Raw genomic sequence first — 23825 nt, 5'->3', positions numbered from 1 at the left:
GACCTTTTGATCAACATCTCATTTCCTTGTACTGCTATGTTCCTGGCAACCACAGGGCTAGGCCCAAATTTTATGAGTTAACCACTTTAGATTTAACATGTAAGATCATGAAGCAGTTTTTCTTTATCTGGTTGTTTTTATTTGATATATCCTTTCAAATTAAAAGATTTCCCATTTTTATGGCTGAAGACCTTCCACTGTATACATGTACACATTACTGTGTGCATAAATGATCCTGTGTGTGTGCTTATGTATGTATGCAAATGTGTGTGCATGCATGTATATGACACATTTTTCCTTTTATCTGTTGATGGACATTTTGCTGTTAATGTATCATAGTAAGTGTGGGACTGCTGATGTCTCTTTGACAAACTGATTTCATTTCCTTTGGACATATAATCCTGGTCCTGTAACTGTTGGATCATATGGTAAGCCTATTTTTAATTTTTTGAAGAAAGCTTCACATTTTCCATCATTTCTGCACTAATTCACATTCCTATAACTGGTGTGTAAGTATTTTCCTTTTTCCACACTCTTACCAGCACTTGTGATTTTTTTATGGTTGTTATTGTAGCTGGGCTGAGTTGATAATCTAATTTTGAACTTCCCTAATGGTTAACATTGTTGAACATTTTTCATATATTTGTTGGCCATTTGTTGCCTTCTTGAAAATATCTATTAATTACCTTTTTTGAAGGTTTATTTAATTTTATTTTATATGTGTGGGTATTTTGTTTGTATATATATCTATGCACAATGTTTGTGCAATGCGTGCAGAGGCTAGACGAAGGTATAAGATCCTTTGAAACTATATATAGTTATAGTTAAGTTATAGATGGTTATGAGCTACTATGTGGGTTCTTGGAACTGAACCTTAGTGCTCTGCAAGCAATTAGTGCTTGTAACCACTGAACTATCTCTCCAGACTCTTGATCATTTTAAAGTTGAATAACTTGCTTTTTTGTTGCTAAGTCTTTGAGTTCCTTATAATATATTCTTATGCATTTACTATTTTATATTTATTGTCAAATTCATTTTATTTGTCTCTTTTGATGTTGTATGAAATTCAAATTGATTTTGTGTTTTGATACCATATCCAGATTTTCTAATATGTATATTTTTAAAGTTTTTTGTATAGATATATTATCTGCAGATAGTATTAACACCAGTTCTTATTTTTAACTCTTATATCAATTTATGAATAAAGCTATTGTAAACATTATTGCAGTTTTTGTTTGTTGATAAATTTTTAATTCCTCTGGATAAGTAAGGAACTCAATCGCTGGACCATATGGTTGAAAATAGGTTTAGGTTTTCATAAAACTACCATACTATCCTCCAAGGTGATCATATCATTTTGCATTCCTACCAGCTACTAGTATGTGGTGGTGTCAGCAGTCTGACTTCTAGCCATTCTATTGGTTATTTCATTTTTATTTCCTTAATATAATATGATGTAGAGTATCTTCTCATAAGCTTATTTGCCATCTGTACATAGTCTATAGTAAAGTGGCTGTTAAGCCCATTTTTAGTAAGATTCTTTCTTTATTGTTTATTTTAAAAGTTCTTTGTATGTGTTGTATAGCAGTCTTTTATCAGGGATATTTGCTTTTGAAATGTCTTTTCCTAGTTTGTTCTTGCTTTCCCTTTCTCTTGATAGTGTTATTTTTTAAAAAAAATAATGACATCAGTCCTTAATGCTGAACACAATGCTGTTGTTCTATGCTAAACTTGTTTTCTTACTTACTACAAATGGATATTTCAAACATTTTCTCCTGAAACTCACAGGTCTTTCTCCACTATCTTCAAGCTCAGAAAACTTTTTAAATACCAAATACTTGTTAATTACATGCTGTATTTCCTTCTGATTTATGAAGAGAACCAAAATCATTACACAGCATAAGTATCTTTAGAATATGGACTCATTTTCCATCTCTTGGGGAATGGTTTCTGACTTCCAGCTACATTTAATAGCAAGCTTTTTGTATGTAAATTATGTATTATGCGTCCCTGCTTCTCCAGAGCTATAGGCATAGGCCCTGGGGAGGATTCAGACTTGGATTTTAGTTTCAGTGGATATTGTCTTGTAGCACTCACCACTCCAGACTCTGTCTTTCAGGTGATGTACAAAGCCAGTCCCTGAGACACAGGGATAAGCGGCTCAGTTTAAATCTGGTAAGTTTGGCCTTTTTGTTCCTTTAGGTTTCAGTTTGACCAGAAATAACCTGACCTGTATGTGATATTTTCTTTAAGTCTTCTGAGATTCAGTACTCTGAATCTCTGAGAACTTTTTCAGTAATCCCCGAAAGATTTGAACTGATTTAGGTCACTATTAAGCACTGTATTATACTTGAAGCATGTATTGTTATTTTGCTCGTTGCTATGAAAAAAGTACTTGACCAAAGCCACTTAAGGGAAAGGTTCATTTACTTCATGGTTTATTCAGTTCAGGATTCCAAGATTCAAGGAGGTTGGTACTGTATACATTCAGAGTAGGACCTCTCTTTTCAGTTAAACCTCTCTAGAAATACTCCCAAAAATGTATCTCTGAGAAATCCCAAATCCAGCCAAGTTGATAATTATAATTAACTACCACCGAGCAAATCACTAATTCAAAACCTTTAGTGTCCTGGCTTCAGATCTTGGAGAGTTATCTATTCTCATGTGGATTCAGACACAGAATTTTGACTAGGAGCTTGTTCAATTTTCACTAGAAAATTGAGAGTTACTTTGGGGGTAATTTGGAACTGAAACTGAATACACAGCTATAATGCCTACTAGTATCAGTTTGCATTTGTGGTCTGTAGTTTCCAACCTATACTTATTCTGTCTTGCAGCCATGTAAGTTTTCACCGATGTATCCCACAGCTTCACTCACTGTTGAAGACAGCTATGTGCCCATGAGCCCCAAAGGCACTGTTTCTAGTCTGAGGCCCCATTACAGCCAGGATGACTACATCCCAATGAACTCAAGCATGCTACCCGAGTTACCTGCAGATTTGGAGCCACCTCCAGTGAACAGAGATCTCAAGCCCCAGAGGAAATGTAAGACATTTGACTAAGATTGTTGTGTTGAGTAGGAGGGCAAGCTCCTTCCTTATAGAAAGAGTCAGGCAGTGGTGGCTCACACCTTTAATCCCAGCAGCTACACTAGTCAGCCATAGGGGTCAGGAAGTGGTGGAACACACCTTTAATCCCAGCAGCCACTCTAGTCAGCCATAGGGGCCAGGCAGTGGTGGAACACACCTTTAATCCCAGCAGCCACACTAGTCAGCCATAGGGGTCAGGAAGTGATGGCACATACCTTTAATTCAGCACTCGGGAGGCAGAGGCAGGCAGATCTCAGTGAGTTTGAGGCCAACCTGGCCTACATGGTGAGTTCCAGGAGATCAAGGACTGTTATATAGAAACCCTGTCTCAAAAAACAAAAAAGAAAAAGAAAAAAAATATTATTAGAAAGAAATAAGGAAGAATTAGGACATTGGGGGTACCTTACGTCCAAGATTGTTATGATAAAAAGAGCCAGAGAACCTAAAGGTACTCAGTCAGGCTCTGAAAATGCAACCTACAAATCCAAGTTCATACCAGAGGGCTCATTTTTTGCTTAATTCCATAATGAAATCCCAGGAGTAAGTGGTGATAATCATAATGGAAGCCACAAAGCATCTCATTTAAATAGCTTTTGAATGTATAATGCTAGTCCTCTGGAAGGCAGCCTACTATAGTCTTTGACAGCAATTCATTAATGTCCTTCATACTCAAGTTCATTTTATAACTTATTACTCTGTCCATACCACATGTCAGCAGGGGTAGTGGAAAGACTTTAACTGTGAACCACATGACTACTGTGTTCACAGTGCAACGTTTAGCTCCTGTGTTATTGCTCCCAGGCAGCCCTTCTGATCTGTTAAGCATCATAGACATACAAGGAGAAGAAAAAGAAAGAGAAAAACAGATCAAAGTGAATTCTTTTTATATTTTTGAAATTCTTTTTATTTTTTTTGAAATGTGGGTATTTTGCCTGCTTTTATCTCTGTGAACCACATGCATTCGATGTCCACAGATGCCATAAGGGAGCATCAAATCCCCTGGAATTGTAGTTACTAACAGTTTGAACTACCATGTAGGTGCTAGGAACAGAACTGGATCCTCTGGAAGAGCAATAAGTGCTCTTAATCACTGAGACATCAAAACAATTTGGCAGCAAGAAGGTCTCTGTTAGCATGGCTTTCTGCCCATGTAGTTTAGTGGAGGAAATAGATATCAAAACAGCCAGAGAGGCCACTGAGGCAAGTACTAGTATGGAGGATGCTGCCTTGAGCAAACCAAAAGGAAACCATGCCATCTGGGGTCACATTCTAAACTACAATCAAATAATCACAGTTATCGTTTCATTATAAACTGTGGGGGGAATGCATGGAGCATAAGCAAACAAAAGCATGAGGACTGTGGTGAGGGATCTGGCACTGTCTGGAGGCTAGAGAAGGCCACCCAAAAAAAGGGTCCATTGAACTGAGATGTGAAGATGAGTAACTAGGGGACAACATGAGGAAGAATATTTAGGTGAGAGGACCCTTAGAACCTGGTGATCATTTCTGCTTCTTAGACATGTAGAGTGTCTGGAATACATTGATCTTCCTGAGGCTGTATATTTCTGTGTATTTGGTTAATACTGTGTTTCCAGTTTGGTTTCCATTGTGATTCATGACTGAGTTCCCAATACATGTTTGTTGACTAAATGTATGCTATGAGGCCATTTATTCAATGGTTGTCCTTATCCCTAGGGAGCCAGGCAAGAATGGAATGTTAAGATTCTCACTCATCATCAGTAATTTCTGTTAGTATATTCTAATTTGGCATGTAAAGGAAGAGGATTATGATAGCTTTTGTAATCTTTAAATTCCCTGCTTAAAATTCTTGAGTACTAACTATACTGAATACCTTTACTGTTTTTTAGCACGGCCACCTCCCTTGGACCTGAGAAACCTTTCCACCATCCGAGAACACACATCTCTAACCAGGACTCACACTGTGCCTTGGTAAGCCTCAAATCTTAGATCTCTCGTGGTTGAAACTCAATTCATCTTGCTTAAGGGAGCCAAAGGAGGAGTTGGTCTTGTTATCAAGAACCATGAGTGGTTTCTAGACCACAAAGAAAGGTATGTGACTGGGTTCTTCTGGATTCTGAAGCCTGGAAATAGCAGTTTTTGGAACGTCTCTCTCTTCCTTCTCTACCTGTTCTCTGCAGAGCTCTTTTCTTTGTTGCATGATCCTGCTCTGTATTAGTCAGGGTTTTCCAAAGAAATAGAACTGATAGAACAAATATGTATATATTAAAAGAGAATTTGTTAAAGTGGTTTACAGGATGTGGTTTGAGTAGTCCAACAGTGGTTGTCTCCCAACGGGAAGGCCAGGAATACAGTAGTTGTTCAGTCTATGATGCTAGATGTCTCAACAGTTCTAATCTGGTGCTGGAGTCCCAGGGAATTCTCAGAGAGATCCTGGTCTTCAGTCTCCATTAGAATCCTAAAGAAATAGGTTCTAACACCAGTGAAGGAATGCCTAAGCATCAGGATAGATGAACTTGCTAATGAGAGTGAAGGCAAGCAGTCAAAAGCAAAAGCTTTCTTCTTCCACATCTTTTTATGTGAGCTGCCATCAGAAGGTGTGGCCCAGATTTAGGGTGGGTTTTCTCACCTCAAATGATATAATAAGGAACATCCCTCACAGCTGTGCCCAGCTGCTTATGCTTTAGTTGATTCTAGAAGTAGTCAAGTTGACTACAAGTCAAGTTGTCCAATATTATTGATTACAGACTCCAAGCTTGCTTGCATGCTTCAATTCCAGAACCAACAAAGATGGACTATTTTTATAATCCTAATACAGACTTCCCAAGGGAGACAAAATTAAGGGATTCTGTCATATTGGAATAAAGTAGTGCACAGATAGCACTACTAACTAGAGAACTCCAACTTTATGAATTGTATCTGAGAAAAGAACTTTCAAAGAAAATGGGATTGTTTATGGGCTAGGTACACAAACCTTAACACATCTGTGCCTGTTCATTTTACTTTCTATAAGCTGCATTTTCCTAGCTCATGATAAATGCCACAGGACATGGTAACTTTTTTTGAGGTAGGGTCTCTCTATGTAGCACTGGTTGGCCTGGTGTTCACTATGTAGATTATGAAGGCATTGAACTCACATAAATCTGCCTTTTTCTGCTTCCTGAGTCTGGGATTAAAGGTAAAGGGATGCACCATCATACCCATGCAGACATGCTAACTTTGTAAAGCGGAATTCTGCAGAGAGCTTCATTTCCAGGCTGAACTGTAGAGACACATAGCCTGTTATTCTGTCTCAGAAGGAAGTTAGAAATTAATACACTGTCTTTCTTGTCCTTTCAGATGAATGAATACACTTTCATTCTTCTGGCTACTTTGAAAGCAAAAAGACCCCAAGGAAGGGGAGGGTTGTTGTTGTCTGATTGGTTTTTTGTTTAGATTTTGCTTTGGAGTATTTTTTTATTCTGTCAGTCAGCTTTATTGCTTTGAAGCACTTTTCTTAATTTGTTGTTGTTTACTAAATAAGATGTATTTGTATGTGTTACATGATGGGCTTAGGAAAAAAACAGTTGGGAAGCATTTGCTCCAGGGTGGGAGAGGGCTACTGAGAAGTGTCTTCTTCAAGAATTGTTTGGGCCAAAGGGAAGCTATGTCTGGAAAGGGAGGACTCAAACCCCACAGGGCTATGTCTGTTCCTGGCTATGTTTCACAGCAGCTGTAAGACATTGCATTGACCTCATCTGTATTTTTTGGTTTTAGCAATCGAACCAGCTTTCTCTCTTCACAAAGAAATGGTATTAATTCTGCAAGATTTTTTGCCACTCCTTCTTCCAAAGAAGAAGAAAGCTACATCCAAATGGTAATCTTGTATTTTTTTATGTTCTTTTCCTCTCCAAATCTATAATCTTGAGAGTTCGTTATGATAAAAGCACATTCCTCAGAAGTCTCTGTGCAGTCATAAAGCACACTTGATTGTAAAACCAGGTCACTTTTTTTTAGATTGGGAGCAAATTAATTTGAAGCTAATTTCCTTTTTTCTTTTTAAAACTGTATTGTAAGGGTGTGCATGTGTGTAGTATATGTGTATGCATATGTGCATATTGGTGCATGTGCACATTTGTATGCACATACATGTGAGGGTCAAAGGTTGACATCAGGAGTCTTCCATTATCTCTCTTCACCTTACCATTTTTCCCTTAATCTTAGGATAGGGTCTCTCATTGACCCCAAAGCTCACTGATTTGCTAGGCTGCTTGGCCAGAGAATTCCAGGGATTCATCTGTCTTCTCCCAACCCTGTACCTGAATTACAGATTTATGTAATCATGCCTATATTTTATATGAGTTCTGGAGATCTGAGCTGAGACCCTAACATTTGAGTGCAAAGCACTTTATCTTCAGAGTCACTCCTCAGCTCCCTTGAAGTTGGTTTTCTTTCTTGCAGTATTCAGCTTTTATACCATTTGAAGTCCACATTATTTCATGAGAACCTAGGACCTAAAGTCTGTGTTATGGAAAATAGAAATGGTAGCCAATTCTTTTTTTCAGAAAACTGTGATGTTCTGTTTGATTCCAATGGGTTTGTAATTCTCTAAATGTCCAAGGTCCAGGCTGTGAAAACAAGTTTCTTGGAGGCTTTATTTTATAAAAACACCTGCCTCTGAACTTTCTGGAGATTTTTCTTTTAGGATCTTTCTGTAGACTTGAGTGTGTAAAAAATGTTACATTTTTGTCCTTTGATTATCACAGTTCGAGAGTGCTAATATCTCCTTTTTGTCCTGTTGACCTATTCTCTTAATGTGGATTCTTTAGCTAGAACTGTATCTATTCACAAAATAGAAACAGGAAATTCCAGAGAAAATTTCACTATAAAAATTAGGTTTTGAAGAGATCTTCTCCATCCTTCTAAGGCAGGATGATGTTCAAGGCACTGATATATACTCTTAAGAAGATAATCTTATCCTCCTATGTATGATGAGACAAGGCAACTAAATTACATTGTGTGCATTATGAAATTTTCAAAGAATGTATTAAAATATATAAAAATAAAAGTCTAAAATGGATTACCTCTAGGACAGTAACAGCTGACTGCTTCATTTTGTCTTATTTGATAAAAGTTGTGCTGTGATTCACTTAACTATATGCAGGTGGGAAGTGACTCATCTATAAATCTGCTGTGTTCTTCCCAATATTTCTTACACTTAGTAATAGCCCTTGGGAAACTTCTAGAAGAAAACATTCCTATAAAGGATCCTGAACAGCTGTGCTCTGTCTCTGGAGAACAGAAAAGGGAAGTGAACCTAAAACATTATGGAAGCAAGTGTAAAGTTATTCCAGACACCAGCAGTTTGCTTCTGATATTTGAGACAGTAAGACTGGTAATTTCCTAAACAACACAGTTAAATATTGATTACTTGCATAAATGTGTATAGGTTGTCAATGAATATGTATTACTGAACAATATGACACAGAAGTTGAAGAGCAGACAATACTGGTTGATGGTAGATGTGAGCAAAGTACTATGTGGAAAAGGTGAGGGGGGTGTCTTCCCTCATTTAGCTGCATTTGTTTTAACTTCTGTTTGCAATATACTCTGAAATGACTTGCTTATACCTTGTGCCACACAATTGCCCAATATGATAGTCACAACTAACATAATGGCTTACAACCACTTTGGATTTTAATCAAATAAGGAAGTTGTGGGGGTCCCTGGTACAGTTTTTCTTGGTTTGCAGTTCTTTGAGTTTGGATATATAGAGATAGATGAATTTAGATAGACAGATAGATGGGAAAGAGGAAGGGAGGGAAGATAGGAGGGAGGGAGGGAGGGAGGGAGGGAGGGAGGGAGGGAGGGAGGGAGGGAGGGAGAGAAGAGAGAGAGAGACAGAGAGAGGGAGGGAGGGAGGGAAGGAGGGAGGGAGGGAGAATACTGAACTGAACATGGCCATCAACCCCAGATATTTACTCATTCTATCTCTTTATAATCTTTATACCATACTGCCACTCTAAACTCCTGGTATCAACTGATCTATTCTTTATAACTATTATTTTGGATTGTCAAGGATGTTACATAGAAAGAATCATACAATACTTTTGAGTCTGGCCTAATTTACTCAGAATATGATCTGAAATTCATCCAAATTGATACACATGTCACTACTCTCTCATTGCTGAGTAGCATTCCCTTGTATGGATTTTCCACATTTTGTTTACCCACTCACCCACTGAGGAACATTTGGACTCTTTCAAATCCAGGGGCAAGTAGAACAGTTATAAACATTTTATATTATTTAATATATAATTTATTTTAGTAAAATACATGTAGCACAAAATCTGCCATTTTAACCATTTTGGAGTAACTATGTTACTTTTACTTCACCACTGTTCATTTCCAGGCTATTTTTTATCATTTCAAGCACAAACTCTGTGCCCAATAAAAACTCACTCCCCTTTCACTTTCCCCAAGTCCCTAGTAACTTCTGTTCTATTTTACATCTCTATATTCTAGGTCCTTTATAAATGTAAGGCTAGTGCTGTTAAAATGGCTAAACAGATAAAGATACTGACCAACAACTGTTATGACCTGAGTCTTCTTCCAATATGGAGGCAGCCAACCGCATGTTGTGGCCTGTGTGTATACACACAAATGAATAAATGTTTAAAAAGTGGAAGAATACAATATTCTTTTGTATCTGTCTTTCATTTAGCCTAGTGTTTTTAATATTCATATATGTAATATGTGTGAATGTTATTTAATAAGAGCATACTATATTTTCTTTGTCCACTTATTGTTTGGTGGACATGTAGGTTGTTTCCAACTTTGGGCTATTGTGAATAATGATACTGTAAACATCAGATACAAAAATATATCTGAACACCTGCTTTCTCAAATCTTTTGAGTATTTGCCTACAGGTGGAATTGTTGGACCATATACATACATTCTGTGTTTTAAGGAAACACCAAAATTGTCTTCTACAATGACTGTGCCATTTTACATTCCTACTAGCAAAACCCAAAGATTTCAAATTTCTCCACATCTTAACATTTTTATTCTCCCCTTTTTGTAATAATTACCCTAATCAATATGAAGTGGATTGTCATTGTGGTTTTCATTTACCTTTTCCAAATGAATAATGACATTATATATCTTTAATGTACTTGTTTACCATTTTGTTATCTTATTTTGAAAAATTACTATATAATGCTGTATAATTTTTAATTAGTTTTTGTTACTGAGTTTCAGGTGTTTCTTCTATGTTATGAACATTAACCCTTATCAAATACATAATTGTAATTTATAGATCTTTTCCCAGTTGTCTGAGTTGTCTTTTTACTCTATCATCTTTTCCCTAAACTTTGGGATCTTCTACAAGCTTTTATGTGAATTAGATTTTTCTTTTCTTTTTTCTTTTTGTTGTTTTTTAATTTTTTATTACTTTAAAAATAATACCAATTAAAATTCCCACTTTCTCCCCTCCTCCCACTTCCCTCCCACTCCCCCCTACACCCTCCCCTTCCCCTTTTCTTTTCTTTTCTTTTTTTATTTTTTTAATTCTTTATTTTTTTATAAAAAATTTCCATCTCCTCCCCTCCTCCTCCCCCTTCCCTCCCCTCCCTTCCACCCATACCCCCACTCCCTTCCTCTCCAAGCCAAAGAGCCATCAGGGTTCCCTTCACTATGTTAAGTCCAAGGTCCTCCCAGCTCCCCCTAAGTCCAGGAAGGTGAGCAACCAAACTGACAAGGCTCACAGTGAGCCCGTCCATGCTGTAGAGTTCAAGCTCATCGCCGTTGTCCTTGGTTTCTCAGTTCTTTTCTTTTTTAAAAAAGTATTTTTTTATTATGTATACAATATTCTGTCTGTGTATTATGCCTGCAGGCCAGAAGAAGGCATCAAATCTCATTACAGATGGTTGTGAGCCACCATGTGGTTGCTGGGAATTGAACTCAGGACCTTTAGGAAGAACAGGCAATGCTCTTAACCACTGAGCCATCACTCCAGCCCCCCTTCCCCTTTTCTTAAGAGAGGGCAGAGTGCCCTGCCCTGTGGAAGTCCAAGACCCTCCCCACTACACCAGGCTTAGGAAGGTATGCATCCAAAGAGAATAGGATCCAAAAAGGCCAGTCCATGCAGTAGAGACAAATCCCAGTGCCATTATCATTGGCCCCTCAGTCTGCCCCCATTGTCAGCCACATTCAGAGGGTCCAGTTTGATCCCATGCTCATTCATTCCCAGTTCAACTGGAGTTGGTGAGCTCCCATTAGCTCAGGCACACCATCTCAGTGGGTGAACCCCTTGTGGTCCTGACTTCCTTGCTCATATTCTCTGTCCTTCCTCTCTTCAACTGGACCTTGGGAGCTCAGTCCAGTGCTCCAATGTGTGTCTCTGTCTCTGTCTCCATCCATCACTGGACGAAGGTTCTATGATGATATTCAAGATAGTCATCAGTCTGACTATGGGACAAGGCCAGTTCAGGCACCTTCTCCTCCACTGCCCAGGGTCCTATCTGGGGTCATCCCTGTGGACTCCTGGGAACCCCTCCAGAGCCAAGCCTCTTGCCAACCCCCAAATGGCTCTCTCAACTAAGGTATCTCCTTCCCTGCTCCCAAATCCTTCCTTCTTCCATCTCAACCATCCCATTCCCCCAATCTCTTCCCAGCCCTTCCCTTCTCCCCTCTCCCTCCCCATCTCCTTTTCCCTCTATCCTCTGCCCCCATGCTCCCAACTTTTGCCAGGCAATCTTGTCTGCTTCCAATTTCCAGGTGGATCTATATAAGTTTTTCCTTGGGTTTATCTTATTACTTAGCTTCTCTAAGATCAATGTCCTTCTCTAAGCTCAATGTCCTTTGTTTATGGCTAGAATCCACTAATGAATGAGTACATACCATATTCATATTTTGGGGTCTGGATTATCTCACTCAGGATAGTGTTTTCTACTTCCATCCACTTGCATGCAAAATTCAAGATGTCATTGTTTTTTGTTTTTTTGTTTTTGTTTTTGTTTGTTTTGTTTGTTTTTTGTTTTGTTTTGTTTTGTTTTCCGCTGAGTAGTACTCTAATGTGTATATGTGCCACACTTTCTTTATTGATTCTTCCATTGAGGGGCATCTAGGTTGTTTCCAGGTTCTGGCTATTACAAATAATGCTGCTATGAACATAGTTGAACAAATGCTTTTGTAGTATGATTGGGCATCTTTTGGGTATATTCCCAATAGTGGTATTGCTGCATCCTGAGGTAGGTTGACTCCCATTTTTCTGAGAAACTGCTACACTGATTTCTGGTCCCCTCAGCATTGGAGCAGGGTCTATTGCAGGGTTCCAAGGACCTCTCAGATGAAAAGGCAAGCTTGGGGGCAGGGTGGGATGGGAGAAAGAAAGCCCAGCGGCAGGAATACTCCCTGCTGGCTCTCCAGTCCCCTCAGCCCTGAAGCAGGTTGTGTTGCCAATTTTTCTTTTCTTGAGGGCAGTAGTTCTGAACTGGCTATGATTTTGACCCTCAAAGGTCATTGTCAGTGTCTAGATACAAAACTAGAGTAAAAAGAGATGGTGCAATTGGCTTATAGTGCTGCTACAAGGGCTAAAGAGATGTTTCAATAGTTAAGAGCACTTGTTCTTACAGGGGACCTCGGTTCAGCTTCCAGAACCCATGTTGTAACATGCTCAATACCATCTGTAACTCCAGTTCTAGGGAATTTGATGCTCTCTTCTGACCTCTGTGGGCACCCAGCATGCATGTGTCGCATAAATAAAAGTAGACTAAACACTCATACAAATAACAATAAATAAAAATTAAAAGAAATGTTGTTATATATTCTACAGTGAACAGTACATCCCCTTAAGGGGGAAAAAACAAAACTGTCCAGCTTAAAATGTAAAGACATTACCATTTAGGTGTGCATAACTAAGTTTTAGGTCAGTGTTTCTCGACCTTCCTAATGCTGCAACCCTTTAATTCAGTTCCTCATGTTGTGGTGACCCCCAACCATAAATTTTTTTTGTTGCTACTTTATACCTTTAATTTTGGAAACAATAACTGTCTCAGAGTCTAAGAATATGTACTTGTGTCATTATTAGCCTGTGATAGTGACACATAGATTCCACACTCTTCACCTAAAGAACCCTTCTCCTCAGTACACACATTATTTTATCAAAGGTATATTTAACTTTGAAAGATACTTCATAAAATATCTTTGTATCTTTATAAGACACTCTCTAAAGCATACTGGCATAGTGACTGCAGCATTTTGTCCTCCTGCTAGTAAAGTATGAGAACTTCAGTGTTTCTACATCCTTGTTTATATGCTTGCAATTACCAAATTTTTAAAAATTTAGGCATTTTAATAGATGTACAGACAGTGATATCTTGGTGTGGCTTTAATATTTATTTTTGTATAACTAGCAGCCATAATTTATACAAAATATTAAGTTTCATTATGACATTTTCATCCTTAGTCACCTTTTTACTCCCATATAATATTCATCTAGCTATAGTCACCTTAAAGTATTTATCTCCCACTTATAGTATTGTTAATAATTGATTTCTCCCACATTATGCACCTAGGAACAGTTGCAATTCTCTGCTTCTCAAAGGGTACTTTTTTCACTATACACTGAGGTAGGACAAGCATGGTGACAGCTATAGTTAGGTCTTTCCTACTCACTCTAAAACATGATCTGTTTATATTTAAGATTCTCTGGCATACTATCAGTGGTTAATAAAAATCAATCTATTCAGTCTTCCTATGTCCTTGGAAAGGAACATATGTCAAAGGTCACCTTGGGCCTTATTGCTATGGATAAGACATCAAACGTCATGTTGAAAAAGTTGAACATGAACACTTTTGTCTCATTCCCAATTTTAGAGGAAAGCCTTCAGTTTTTCCCATTTAGTGTATTGCTGGTTGTAGGTTTGTTCACTGAAAGAAGCCATATTTGTATAGATAAATATCATGTTTTCTGTCATATGTACAATACAAAGGAAAAGACAAGCAAAAAATAAAATTAGGCAACACTAGGCATTATTATATACTAAGGATATGTATTATATGGGTTTTTGTTTTGTTTTGTTTTTCCAGACAGGGTTTCTCTGTGTCATCAACTGTCCTGAACTCACTTTGTAAAGCAGGCTGGCCTCAAACTCACAGAGATTCCCTTGCCTCTTCCTCCTGAGCGCTGGGATTAAAGGTATGCACCACCACTGCCAAGCTATATGTATTAGTTATTAAAGCTAGGCAACTTATGCCAGGAAATTACATAAGGGGAGATGGGAAAAAAGAGGACAGATAAGAAAGATCTGAGTTAGGCAGCTGTCCTCCATATTCAGGATCTTGGGCCTTCAAACCCATGCACAGCTCCTTTATTTTCTCACCAGGACCAGGGCAATTATACTCTCCTACCTTGTTCCCCAGCATGGAAGGCTTTGCAATATGAGCCACCTACCATGCCAGATCTGCCAGTTCATCCATCCAAGCCATAGTGTAGGAGGAAGGAAAGCTAGTTTCTAAATATTATGTTGATAAAAATGTTACTAATTTGCATTGATTGTACAAAAGAGTTTTATTATGATATTTCCACATATTTATACAATATACTTTGATCATATTCAATCATCTATTGCTCCTTGTTGTCTGCCTTTCCCTCTATCTTTTGACACAATATCACAAACACGGTGAACAAATGGATATGAGATTTCTCTGCCCTCTGTTTTCCACGTCTGATTGACAGCCAAACCTTTACAACTGGTTCTGAAAGTTGGAAGATAATAGATCTCTAGGCTTTCTCAGCAGCCCAAAAGATTCTAAATCCTGAAATTAGGTGTTACTCACAAAACAAACCAATAATACCCCCTTCAGGAAACTCGAGGACTTAACAATTTTACTCATATATGCAAAGCTTTGTGTTAACCATTTTTTTCGAGACAGGGTTCCTCTGTAGCTTTGGTGCCTGGAACTCAGGCTGGCCTCGAACTCACAGTGATCCACCTGCCTCTGCCTCCCAAGTGCTGGGATTAAAGGTGTGTGCCACTACCGCCCAGCTGGTGTTAACCCTTTTAAAAAAGATTTAAAGTGTGCATGTGTGTGGAGGGGTATGTGCTCATGATTGTAGGTCTTCTTGGAGGCCAAAGACATCGGATTCATAAGTTGACTTTTCTCTCTGGAAGAGCAATATATGCTTTTAACTCTTAAACCATCTTTCCAGCCCCATATATTAGTCTTCTGACCATTTGCTTTTATTGCTGTTTGGTTGAATTATTTTTGGTGTTGTCTTGTTTTGTTTTGTTTTGTTTTGTTTTGTTTGAGACAGAGTCTCACTGGGTAGCTCTGACTGGCCTGGAACTCTTTATGTAGACCAGGCTGGTCTCAAATTCATATAGATCCACCTGTCTTTGCCTCCCTAGTGCTGGGATTAAAGATGTGTACTACCACTCTTTGCTTTGACCATTGATTTTTAAATATGAGTGACAACCAATAATTTCACCTGGCATTTTGGGAAAGCATAAAAGACAGGGCTCTAAACAGATAGGAAAAAAACAAAAACTGTAGTTGGTGTTGGCTGCTTTTTTGCTCTTTACTCTTTTGGGCTTTCAGGAAGCTTCCAAACAAACCACATGGAGGCTTATTCTTTTTTATGAATGCCCAGCCTTATCTTGGCTTGTTTCCTCTAGCCAGCTTTTCTTGGCTCAAGTTTTCCCTTCTATCTTTTGCCACTGGGCTTTTATCTTTCTGTATTCTATATACCCCACCCCCCTTTTTTCTTCTTATGCTGTGCCTGGCTGGTGGCTGGGTGGCTGGCCCCCAGCATCCTCCCCCCTTCTTTCACTCTTGCCCCTTGATCATTGATCCTTTCTTCCCAAATTTATCCTCCTATTTTTCTCTCTGCCTTCCAGCCCAACCTGTTCCTTTCTCCTGCCTTGCTCTTGGCCTTTCAGCTCTTTATTAGACCAGTCAGGTGTTTTGGACAAGCAAAGTAACACAGCTTCACAGAGTTTAACAAATACAACATAAAAGAATGCAACACATTTTTGCATCATTAAAACAAATCTTCCATAGCATAATCAAATGTAATACATCTTAAACTAATCAACAGTACTAGAAGGAGAAACCTTTTTAAAAAACTGTATTATTATCAATACTCAGTAAGATGAGCTATTAAAATGACAAGCCAAGAATATCTATTATCTTAATAAAGAACATTAACAAATTAGAAGTTCCTGCCAAGAGGATCTGAATTCAGATCCCCAGAACCCACATTAAAAATCTGGACATGGGGTCTGGAGATATGGTTCAGTGGTTAAGAGCCCTGGTTGTTCTTCCAGAGGACCCAGATTCAATTTCCAGCACCCACATGGCAAGTCACAACTGTCTGTAACTCCCATTCCAGGGGATCCTACACCCTCACAATAATACACATAAAAAATTAAATCACTTTAAATATCTGGACATGGCAGCAAGTGCCTCTAACACCTTATGGTACTGTATATGAAATGTCAACTTATTTGTTTCAAGACAGGGTTTCTCTGTGTAACCGTTCTGGCTATCCTGGAACTCACTCTGTAGACCAGACTGTCCTCAAACTCACAGTGATCCACCTGCCTCTGACTCCCTACTGTTGGAATTAAAGGCATGCGCCATCATGCCTGGCTGAAATGTCAACTCTTACTCAAATGTGCAGGCCCCAGATCACCCTTTTATGATCTGGCAGCAGCTGTTTGGATGAAGCCCAGACTAGCTTTTTTTTCCCCACATGCACCCTAACTATTCATTATTGATCTCAGTCTTGTGATGTTGGTTCCTAGGAAGAATATAGAACAGTCAATTCCATGAGTAGTAGTGCTCTTAATTGGACAAAGAAATTCAGCCTGGATTATTTGGCCCTGGACTTCAATTCGGCATCACCAGCCCCTGTGCAGCAGGTAGGAATGATTCCCAGGTGATTTCATTTTTGCTTAGATTTTTCTTTTTCTTTTTTTATTATTTTTTTATTTTATATACCAATCACAGTTTCCCCTCCCTCCTCTCTTCCTGTACCCTTGCCCCACCTCTTGACAACTCCCCCTCCCATCCACTCCTTCTCCATTCCTATGAGAGTTAACAAAGCATGGCATATCAAGTCGAGGCAGGACCAAGCTCCTCCTCCCACGTCAAGACTTGGCAAGGCATCCCTGCATGGGGAATGGGTTCCAAAAAGCCAGCTCATGTGCCGTGGACAGGTTCTGATCCCACTGCTGAAGATTTTTCTAATGATCAAACATGTGTATTCTCTTTAGATCTTAGAAGATGTCTATAATCAAAATGCTAAAATTAACCTTAATCCTGACCCCAGAAAGAATTAAATCCCAGTATGTTTTCTTTAGTATATTTTAGCTGGGTGCCTGTGTATAGATACATGTAATATTCATGCTCTCTGAATTTGGGGCCATAGAAGTTATAGAAAAAGCCCGTAGGCAAAGATGAGGATGAGGCAAATACAGGTTCTTGAGGCATAGGAAGAGTTTGTTTAGGAAGCAAGTAATGGCTTAGTCTGTCTAGTTATTAAGGAATGGTGAAAGGAGCTCTAAGTTGAAGTGGATCTCAGTGAATGCCCTTGAATGCAGTTTCAACTCTATTGGGTAGTATTCTTTTCTATACAGTAGGGATCAGAAATAATGCCACATACATCAAGGACTATGAGAATTGAGTGGTTAATAAGTGAGTAGCTATTAACTGATATCATACATTTGACAGCTTCATGATGATGGTATGTGAGCAAGGGATGGTCATGATCCACACTAAGAATTTATTGTTTGGTGGATAAAAAGCAGCCCATTGAACAGAATGTATAGAATGATTCCATTTGTGTGTCTCTTTACATTCCCAAACACTGTTCTGGCATTGAAGTGAGGGAAACAATACAGGAGGCACATTTGTCAGTTTGAGTAAGCTAGCCACTCAAAGCAGACAATTTCAGGTGCTTACAGAAACAAAGTAACATTTAGCTATCACTCCCGAGAAAGACTTTTATAGGCCAGGTTCTTTGTGTTGCAGACAACCTTCAATCCAGGGCTCTTGACAGAGGGAAAAAAAGAGAGAAGACTGAGTTTCAGGATGCTTCTACTTAGCGTCAGCATAAATCACTTCCACTTAGATCCTATTGATCTAAGCAAATAACTAAAGAAATGCTTACAAACATAATACACATATAGTATCAAGTTTCTATAGGGAGGAAAGGAAGCAAATGTAATCTGCCAAAGAACATTTAAATTAAGATGAAATTAAAGCCTTCTTGTTCTCCCCCTTCAGAAACTTCTTTCAGAAGAGCAGAGAGTAGACTATGTCCAAGTGGATGAGCAGAAGACACAAGCTCTCCAGAGCACCAAGCAGGAGTGGACCGATGAGAGGCAATCCAAAGTGTGAGAGGTGTGGGCTTGGGCAAATTGTGCAGCAGGGAAAGTTTGGGAGTATGTTTGCAGTTTTTTTCATTCAAAAAATATACCAATGACCAGTATAGGGCAAAACCTAGAATAAATGTGTGTTTTGGAAGTCTTGGTAAGAACTTTTAGAAGAAAGCCTATGCACTGAGTTCAGGGAGTCCAGTCCCCAACACCAGAGCCTGCAGCAAATGTTCATTTTTCCATCCTCAGGGATACTTGCCATTGATTCCATAGTCAGAGAGAAAGAGAAAGAGAATGCTACAGCCACATATGGAGAAGTAAAAAAGTGGAATTCATTCAGGCAAAGTAGGAACAACAACAAAAGATTACAAAAATGTTCTTCCAAAAAGCCTGTTCAAACTTTTGTCAAAATAGAGTATTAGGAGCAAAAGTTGGAACTAGTACCAACAGGATGATGTAATTTGCCTTCAGTATCTGAAATCCTATCCTCTACATGTAGATTATAATAATAAATTACCCTAGCAAAGGGGACTTGGAGATGGTCTTGTTACAACAACTGAAGACGTAGTTGAGATCAAATCTAGCAATGGTGGCAGGTGCATCTAAAGTCTTTACACCAAAGACTTCATCAATTCAGGCATTTCTATTCTCAAGACAACACAATTCCAGTGATGGGTAGTGAATCTGTGTAGATATTAGGGGATGGCAAAAGTTGAAGTGTAACTCCTCAGTAAAGGTTCCATGATGAGCAATAGTGGCACTATTAGATGACAGTAGTAGCACTAGTTCGCTATTCTGACACTGTTGCCTTTTGCCCAGAATGCTTTTGTATGTATCTTTTCCTATCTTCTAAGACTTCAGAAACAAGACATGGCAGAGACTATTGCTTTCACTTTGAAGAAAAGAAAACCAAGAAACAGGAGAGTAAAAATATTGACCAAAATCACTCACAGAATTGAGGCACAATATCGGGCTTATAGTTGTCCAGACTATCAATGGTAGTGCTATTCTTCTGCATTATATTACTGCTGAGAAGTCTTGTAAAATCCAACAACTGAGTCAGTCTTGGTGACCTGTAGGAAATACCTGCAGACATAAGATGAGCCATTACCTCACCTTTTCATGGTGATCTGCACTGGTGCTTTTGGTATTTGAAAGGGAAACATTTCGAGTAAGGAACTCTGTACAATGCTGTAGTACCTCCTGGTGGTCACTCTGAAATCTATTCTTGACCATAGTCTCATATGCAATAAACATTTTTCTTTGCTTTATAAGCTGATAGATGCTGGCAGAGAAATTTTTAGCACCTCAGGGACTACATACATTGTTGTCGATTTCCCTACAAGGACTAAAGCTTTTAAGTGATAGAAATGACCAGAAAAAAAATCTATTAATGCATTTATCTGCTTATTTATTTGTTTGTTTGTTTGTTTTGCATTCTGACTGCAGTTTGAAATTTTACAAAGAGTTCTACTCTCGGGTTTCCTGACTGTTTTTCTCTTCCACTTGAAAAATGACTTAAGTCCTGAGATTGAAAATTCAGCTGTTTCCTTTATGGTTCTGGAGGCTGAGGAACCCAAAACAAAGGTCTCAGTTGGGAATGGCGTGTTAGTGAATTTTCTTTCTGATCTTTCAGAGCACTTACAGAGAGAAGATATAACTGAACTGGGAAATTAACAGCTCCAGCTCTGCCACTTCATCCTGGCCATTGCTTCTTATATATGAACATGGACCAAATAGGCTGCCAGTTCTATGAGGGTCAGTGTAGACAGAGAAGTTGTAGGCTTTGACATCGGGTGTCAACATTGTACAGTGCCTCAAATGAAAATAAATGACAAAATATTTTTTTTCATATCATACAAGAAATCACTTTGGTTTTCAAAACAGCCTGTGAGAAAGGTCCTTCTTTTCTTTTCTTTTTTTTTTTGTAACTGACAAACAATCACAGAAATCCCAAGCAGGAACCCAGGACTGCAGACTGTCAGTCCTTATAGACAGGAACAGAGCTTCCCTAGGTATGAGATACTTGGTTCAAATACTGGAAAAAGCTAGTGCAGAAAAATTATAACCCTAAGGGTCAAGAGCCACACAAGGATGAAGATAGAAGTTACAGCAGGGAATTTCACTCAATATTCAAATTTATCTTATCTACAAAACATTTCTAAGAATGTATTTTCAATATTAGTACATAAGTAATACAACCCTTTTAGATATATTAAAAACAAGAGTGCCCTAAATAGGCACTCTTTTACAAGGTGAAAGATGACATCATTTTCAGGATATATACAATTATGCCCTGCTTTGATGAAACTACTGTAGGAAGCCTGCATAAGAGCACAGTAAAACAAAGTACAAGTAATTTGTAAGCTGGAGACAGCAAATGCTCCTAAGAAAGCTACCACTGAGAAAAAGTGATGCCATCTAAATCTTTTTTTTTTAGTACATATATGAGGGCTGTGTTTCTAACCCAGCACCTGGTGTGGTTTGTTGTAGGAATGATAGCAAAGACCACAGCAGTGGACACCTTCATGAGAACTCTAAGAACCAATTAAATAGGACAGTGCTGATATTAATTTTACTGTTTTCTGTAGCTCCTTTCCATTTTATTCCCAGTGCAGGATGGGGAACAGGAGGCCTTCAACCTGAAAGTTGGGGAAGTCGCAAACCCAGGACTGGTGAGGAGTTCAGCTTTTCTTAGGGAAGAAGAAGACCTGAGGCACACACAGCCTGCCTATAAAGGCAAAAAAACCTATCTGTAGTTGCTTCACTATAGAGATGGAATCAACTGAATCATCATGACATTTAGTTCAGTGTCCAAACTAAAGAAGCCCCATAAACATTCCTCTTCTGAATGATCTCCTTTAGTACCCCCTGTTCATATCATCTCTGTACCCACAATGACACTGAGTTTTCAATTTTGTTTCACTTTTACTATTTCATTTCTGGCATTAATAAAAGCTTTATAAGGAGAAATTGTGACTGAAGTTCTTTCTTATTAATTTTAATTGAAGATGTAAATAATATAGATGTAAATAAGTCACATGTTTGGAAAGCTTGATACTTGAGTAAAGGCTTCATTATATTTTCAAGTATGACAAAGTTAATCATACTTAGTTGCAGTGACATACCCGTGTTACTTGAATGCAAATAGTTGAGTTAGATGGATGTCACAAACAATACTTCTACTCAGACAAATCTTGACATCTTTTTTTTCATCAAAAACTAGATTCACGACTGTGAAGAAGGTTTGGTGGGTAAAAGTGGTTGTTTTGCAAATGTGTGTATCTGAGTTGGACTCCTCAAAACATGTGTAAAGTTGGGCATAGTAGCACATGTCCATAATCCCAGGGAGAGGAGATGGGAGGCAGAGACAAGAGAATACCCATGTTTACACATAGGAATCACACACATATTCACAGAGAACAAAGAAAAATAAAAATTAAAAACATTTTTTAAAACACCCTAGATTCATTTATGACATGAGCCTCTGTGAAACGACGACTTTCCCAATGCAGGGAGCCCCATCATGGGAGTGACATCCAGATGGATAAAATGGGCCTTTCCCAGGTGGATGGCAATGGAAAAGGAGTGATCAACTTCCATTTCCCTCTGCTTTGTCCAACCTAGTTTGCCTCTACTCCCCATTGTCTCTATTTCCATTAGTTTTAACCCATGTTTTTCATTCTGTGAAACAACACAACCGGTATTTATGTTGAATTTTCTAATTGTTTCAATGTTTGCCCTTACGTTTCAAAATATTTCAATTCTACTATTCTAAAATGTGAGTTTTTTGGTTTATTTTCATATACTTTGGTTAGGGAAGTAAGAATAATGGTTAACTCGATTAGAAAAACTATTGTTTTAAAAATATTTTATTTGTATAATTTTTATTTGGGTATATATATCGGTGTTTGTGGAGGCCAGAAGAAGGGTGTCAGATTCCTCAGAGCTGAAGTTATAGGCAGTTGTGAGCCACATAATATGTGTGCTAGGGCCCCCACCTTGGCCCTTTTGTCTGGGCTGCGACCCTGGGCTGCCTGGAATCCCTGATCCTGTGCCCTGACATTCCATCTGAACTGAACCTCCACCTGACGATAGATGAAGAAAATGACAGAGCCCCACATTGGAGCACCGGATTGAGCTCCCAAGGTCCTGATGAGGAGCAGAAGGAGAGAGAACATGAGGAAGAAAGTCAGGACCGTGAGGGAACCTCCATCTGGCGACAGATGGGGATGGTGACTGAGCCCCACATTGGAGCACTGGACTGAGCTCCCAAGGACCTGATGAGCAGCAGAAGGAGCGAGAACATGAAGGAGAAAGTCAGGAACTAGAGGGGTGCGTTCACTCATGGAGACGGTGGGACAGAACTAATGGGAGATCACCAACCCCAGTTGGAATGGGACTGATGGATCATGCGACCAAACCCGTCTCTCTGAATGTGGCCAACAATGGGGGCTGACTGAGAAGCAAAAGACAATGGTGCTGGGCTCTGGTTCTTCTGCATGGACGGGCTCTGTGGGAGCCTTCTCAGCTTGGTCGATCACCTTCCTGGACCGCGGGGGAGTTGGGAGGACCTTGGTCTTAGCATAGAGTGGGGAACTCTGATGGCTCCTTGGCCTTGAGAGGGAGGGAGGGGAGGTATGGGTGGAGGGGAGGAGAGGGAAGGGGGAGAAGGGGGGGAGGGAAGGGGGAGGAGGAGGGGAGGGAAGGGGGAGGAGGAGGGAAGCAGATGGAAATTTTTAAATGTGAAAAAAAATTATTAGAAAAAAAAAGAAAGAAATAAAAATATTTTTAAAAAATATAAGAAATATAAAAGAAAAATAAAAAATTAAAAAAAAAATATGTGTGCTAGGAACTAAATTCAAGTTTCCTGGAAGAGGAGCAAAAGCTCAAAGTACTGAGCCATTTCTCCAGGTCCTGAAAAACTATTATTGATTGTAAAGGGTAATAACTTTCTGAAATGAAGGAAGGAAATGTTCTGATTCTTAGTATAAGTAATGGTTACATGGATATATACACATACATAAAACTGATCAGTCTATAAATTTGATATTTTTACATGTGTTGCATATAAAATATACCATGATAAAACAGTTACCAATAGAGGATAGAAGAAAGACATTTGAGGGATTAGCAAGTTCCTGTAAGATACACAGCTCTAAAAAAAACTAGAAGATACAGGAAACATTATATTGTCTTGGATATAGAAGACATTAAGCAGCAAGGCATTAAAAAAGTTCATTTCTGTTGACAGTCCCATTCAATTAAACAAATTTTAGTGACCACCTACTATGTGACAGGCACTCTTTTTAATCATTCTTTTCATTTTCCATACCAACCCCAGTTTCCCCCTCCTCTTCTCCCATCCTCTTCCTTCCCCCATTCAAACCA

General features: G+C 38.8%; 1 protein-coding gene across 1 annotated transcript in view; it reads left to right on the top strand.

The window, feature by feature from the left end:
- Gab3 (GRB2 associated binding protein 3) overlaps nucleotides 1–21407 on the top strand; it is a 50313-nt gene extending 28906 nt beyond the window's left edge. Inside the window, exons 7-13 of the mRNA XM_042054371.1 lie at nucleotides 2120–2175; nucleotides 2838–3045; nucleotides 4958–5039; nucleotides 6825–6924; nucleotides 16860–16976; nucleotides 18343–18452; nucleotides 21053–21407. Of these exons, the coding sequence (XP_041910305.1) occupies nucleotides 2120–2175; nucleotides 2838–3045; nucleotides 4958–5039; nucleotides 6825–6924; nucleotides 16860–16976; nucleotides 18343–18452; nucleotides 21053–21080 (701 nt within the window). The 3' untranslated portion in view covers nucleotides 21081–21407. The remainder of the gene's footprint in view (nucleotides 1–2119; nucleotides 2176–2837; nucleotides 3046–4957; nucleotides 5040–6824; nucleotides 6925–16859; nucleotides 16977–18342; nucleotides 18453–21052) is intronic.
- Nucleotides 21408–23825: the final 2418 nt, after the last annotated feature.

The sequence above is a fragment of the Arvicola amphibius genome, chromosome X (assembly GCF_903992535.2).
Source record: "Arvicola amphibius chromosome X, mArvAmp1.2, whole genome shotgun sequence".
Lineage (NCBI taxonomy): Eukaryota > Metazoa > Chordata > Mammalia > Rodentia > Cricetidae > Arvicola > Arvicola amphibius.
The sequence above is the reverse complement of the archived record's forward strand: the minus strand, read 5'-3'. Positions and strand labels throughout refer to the sequence as shown.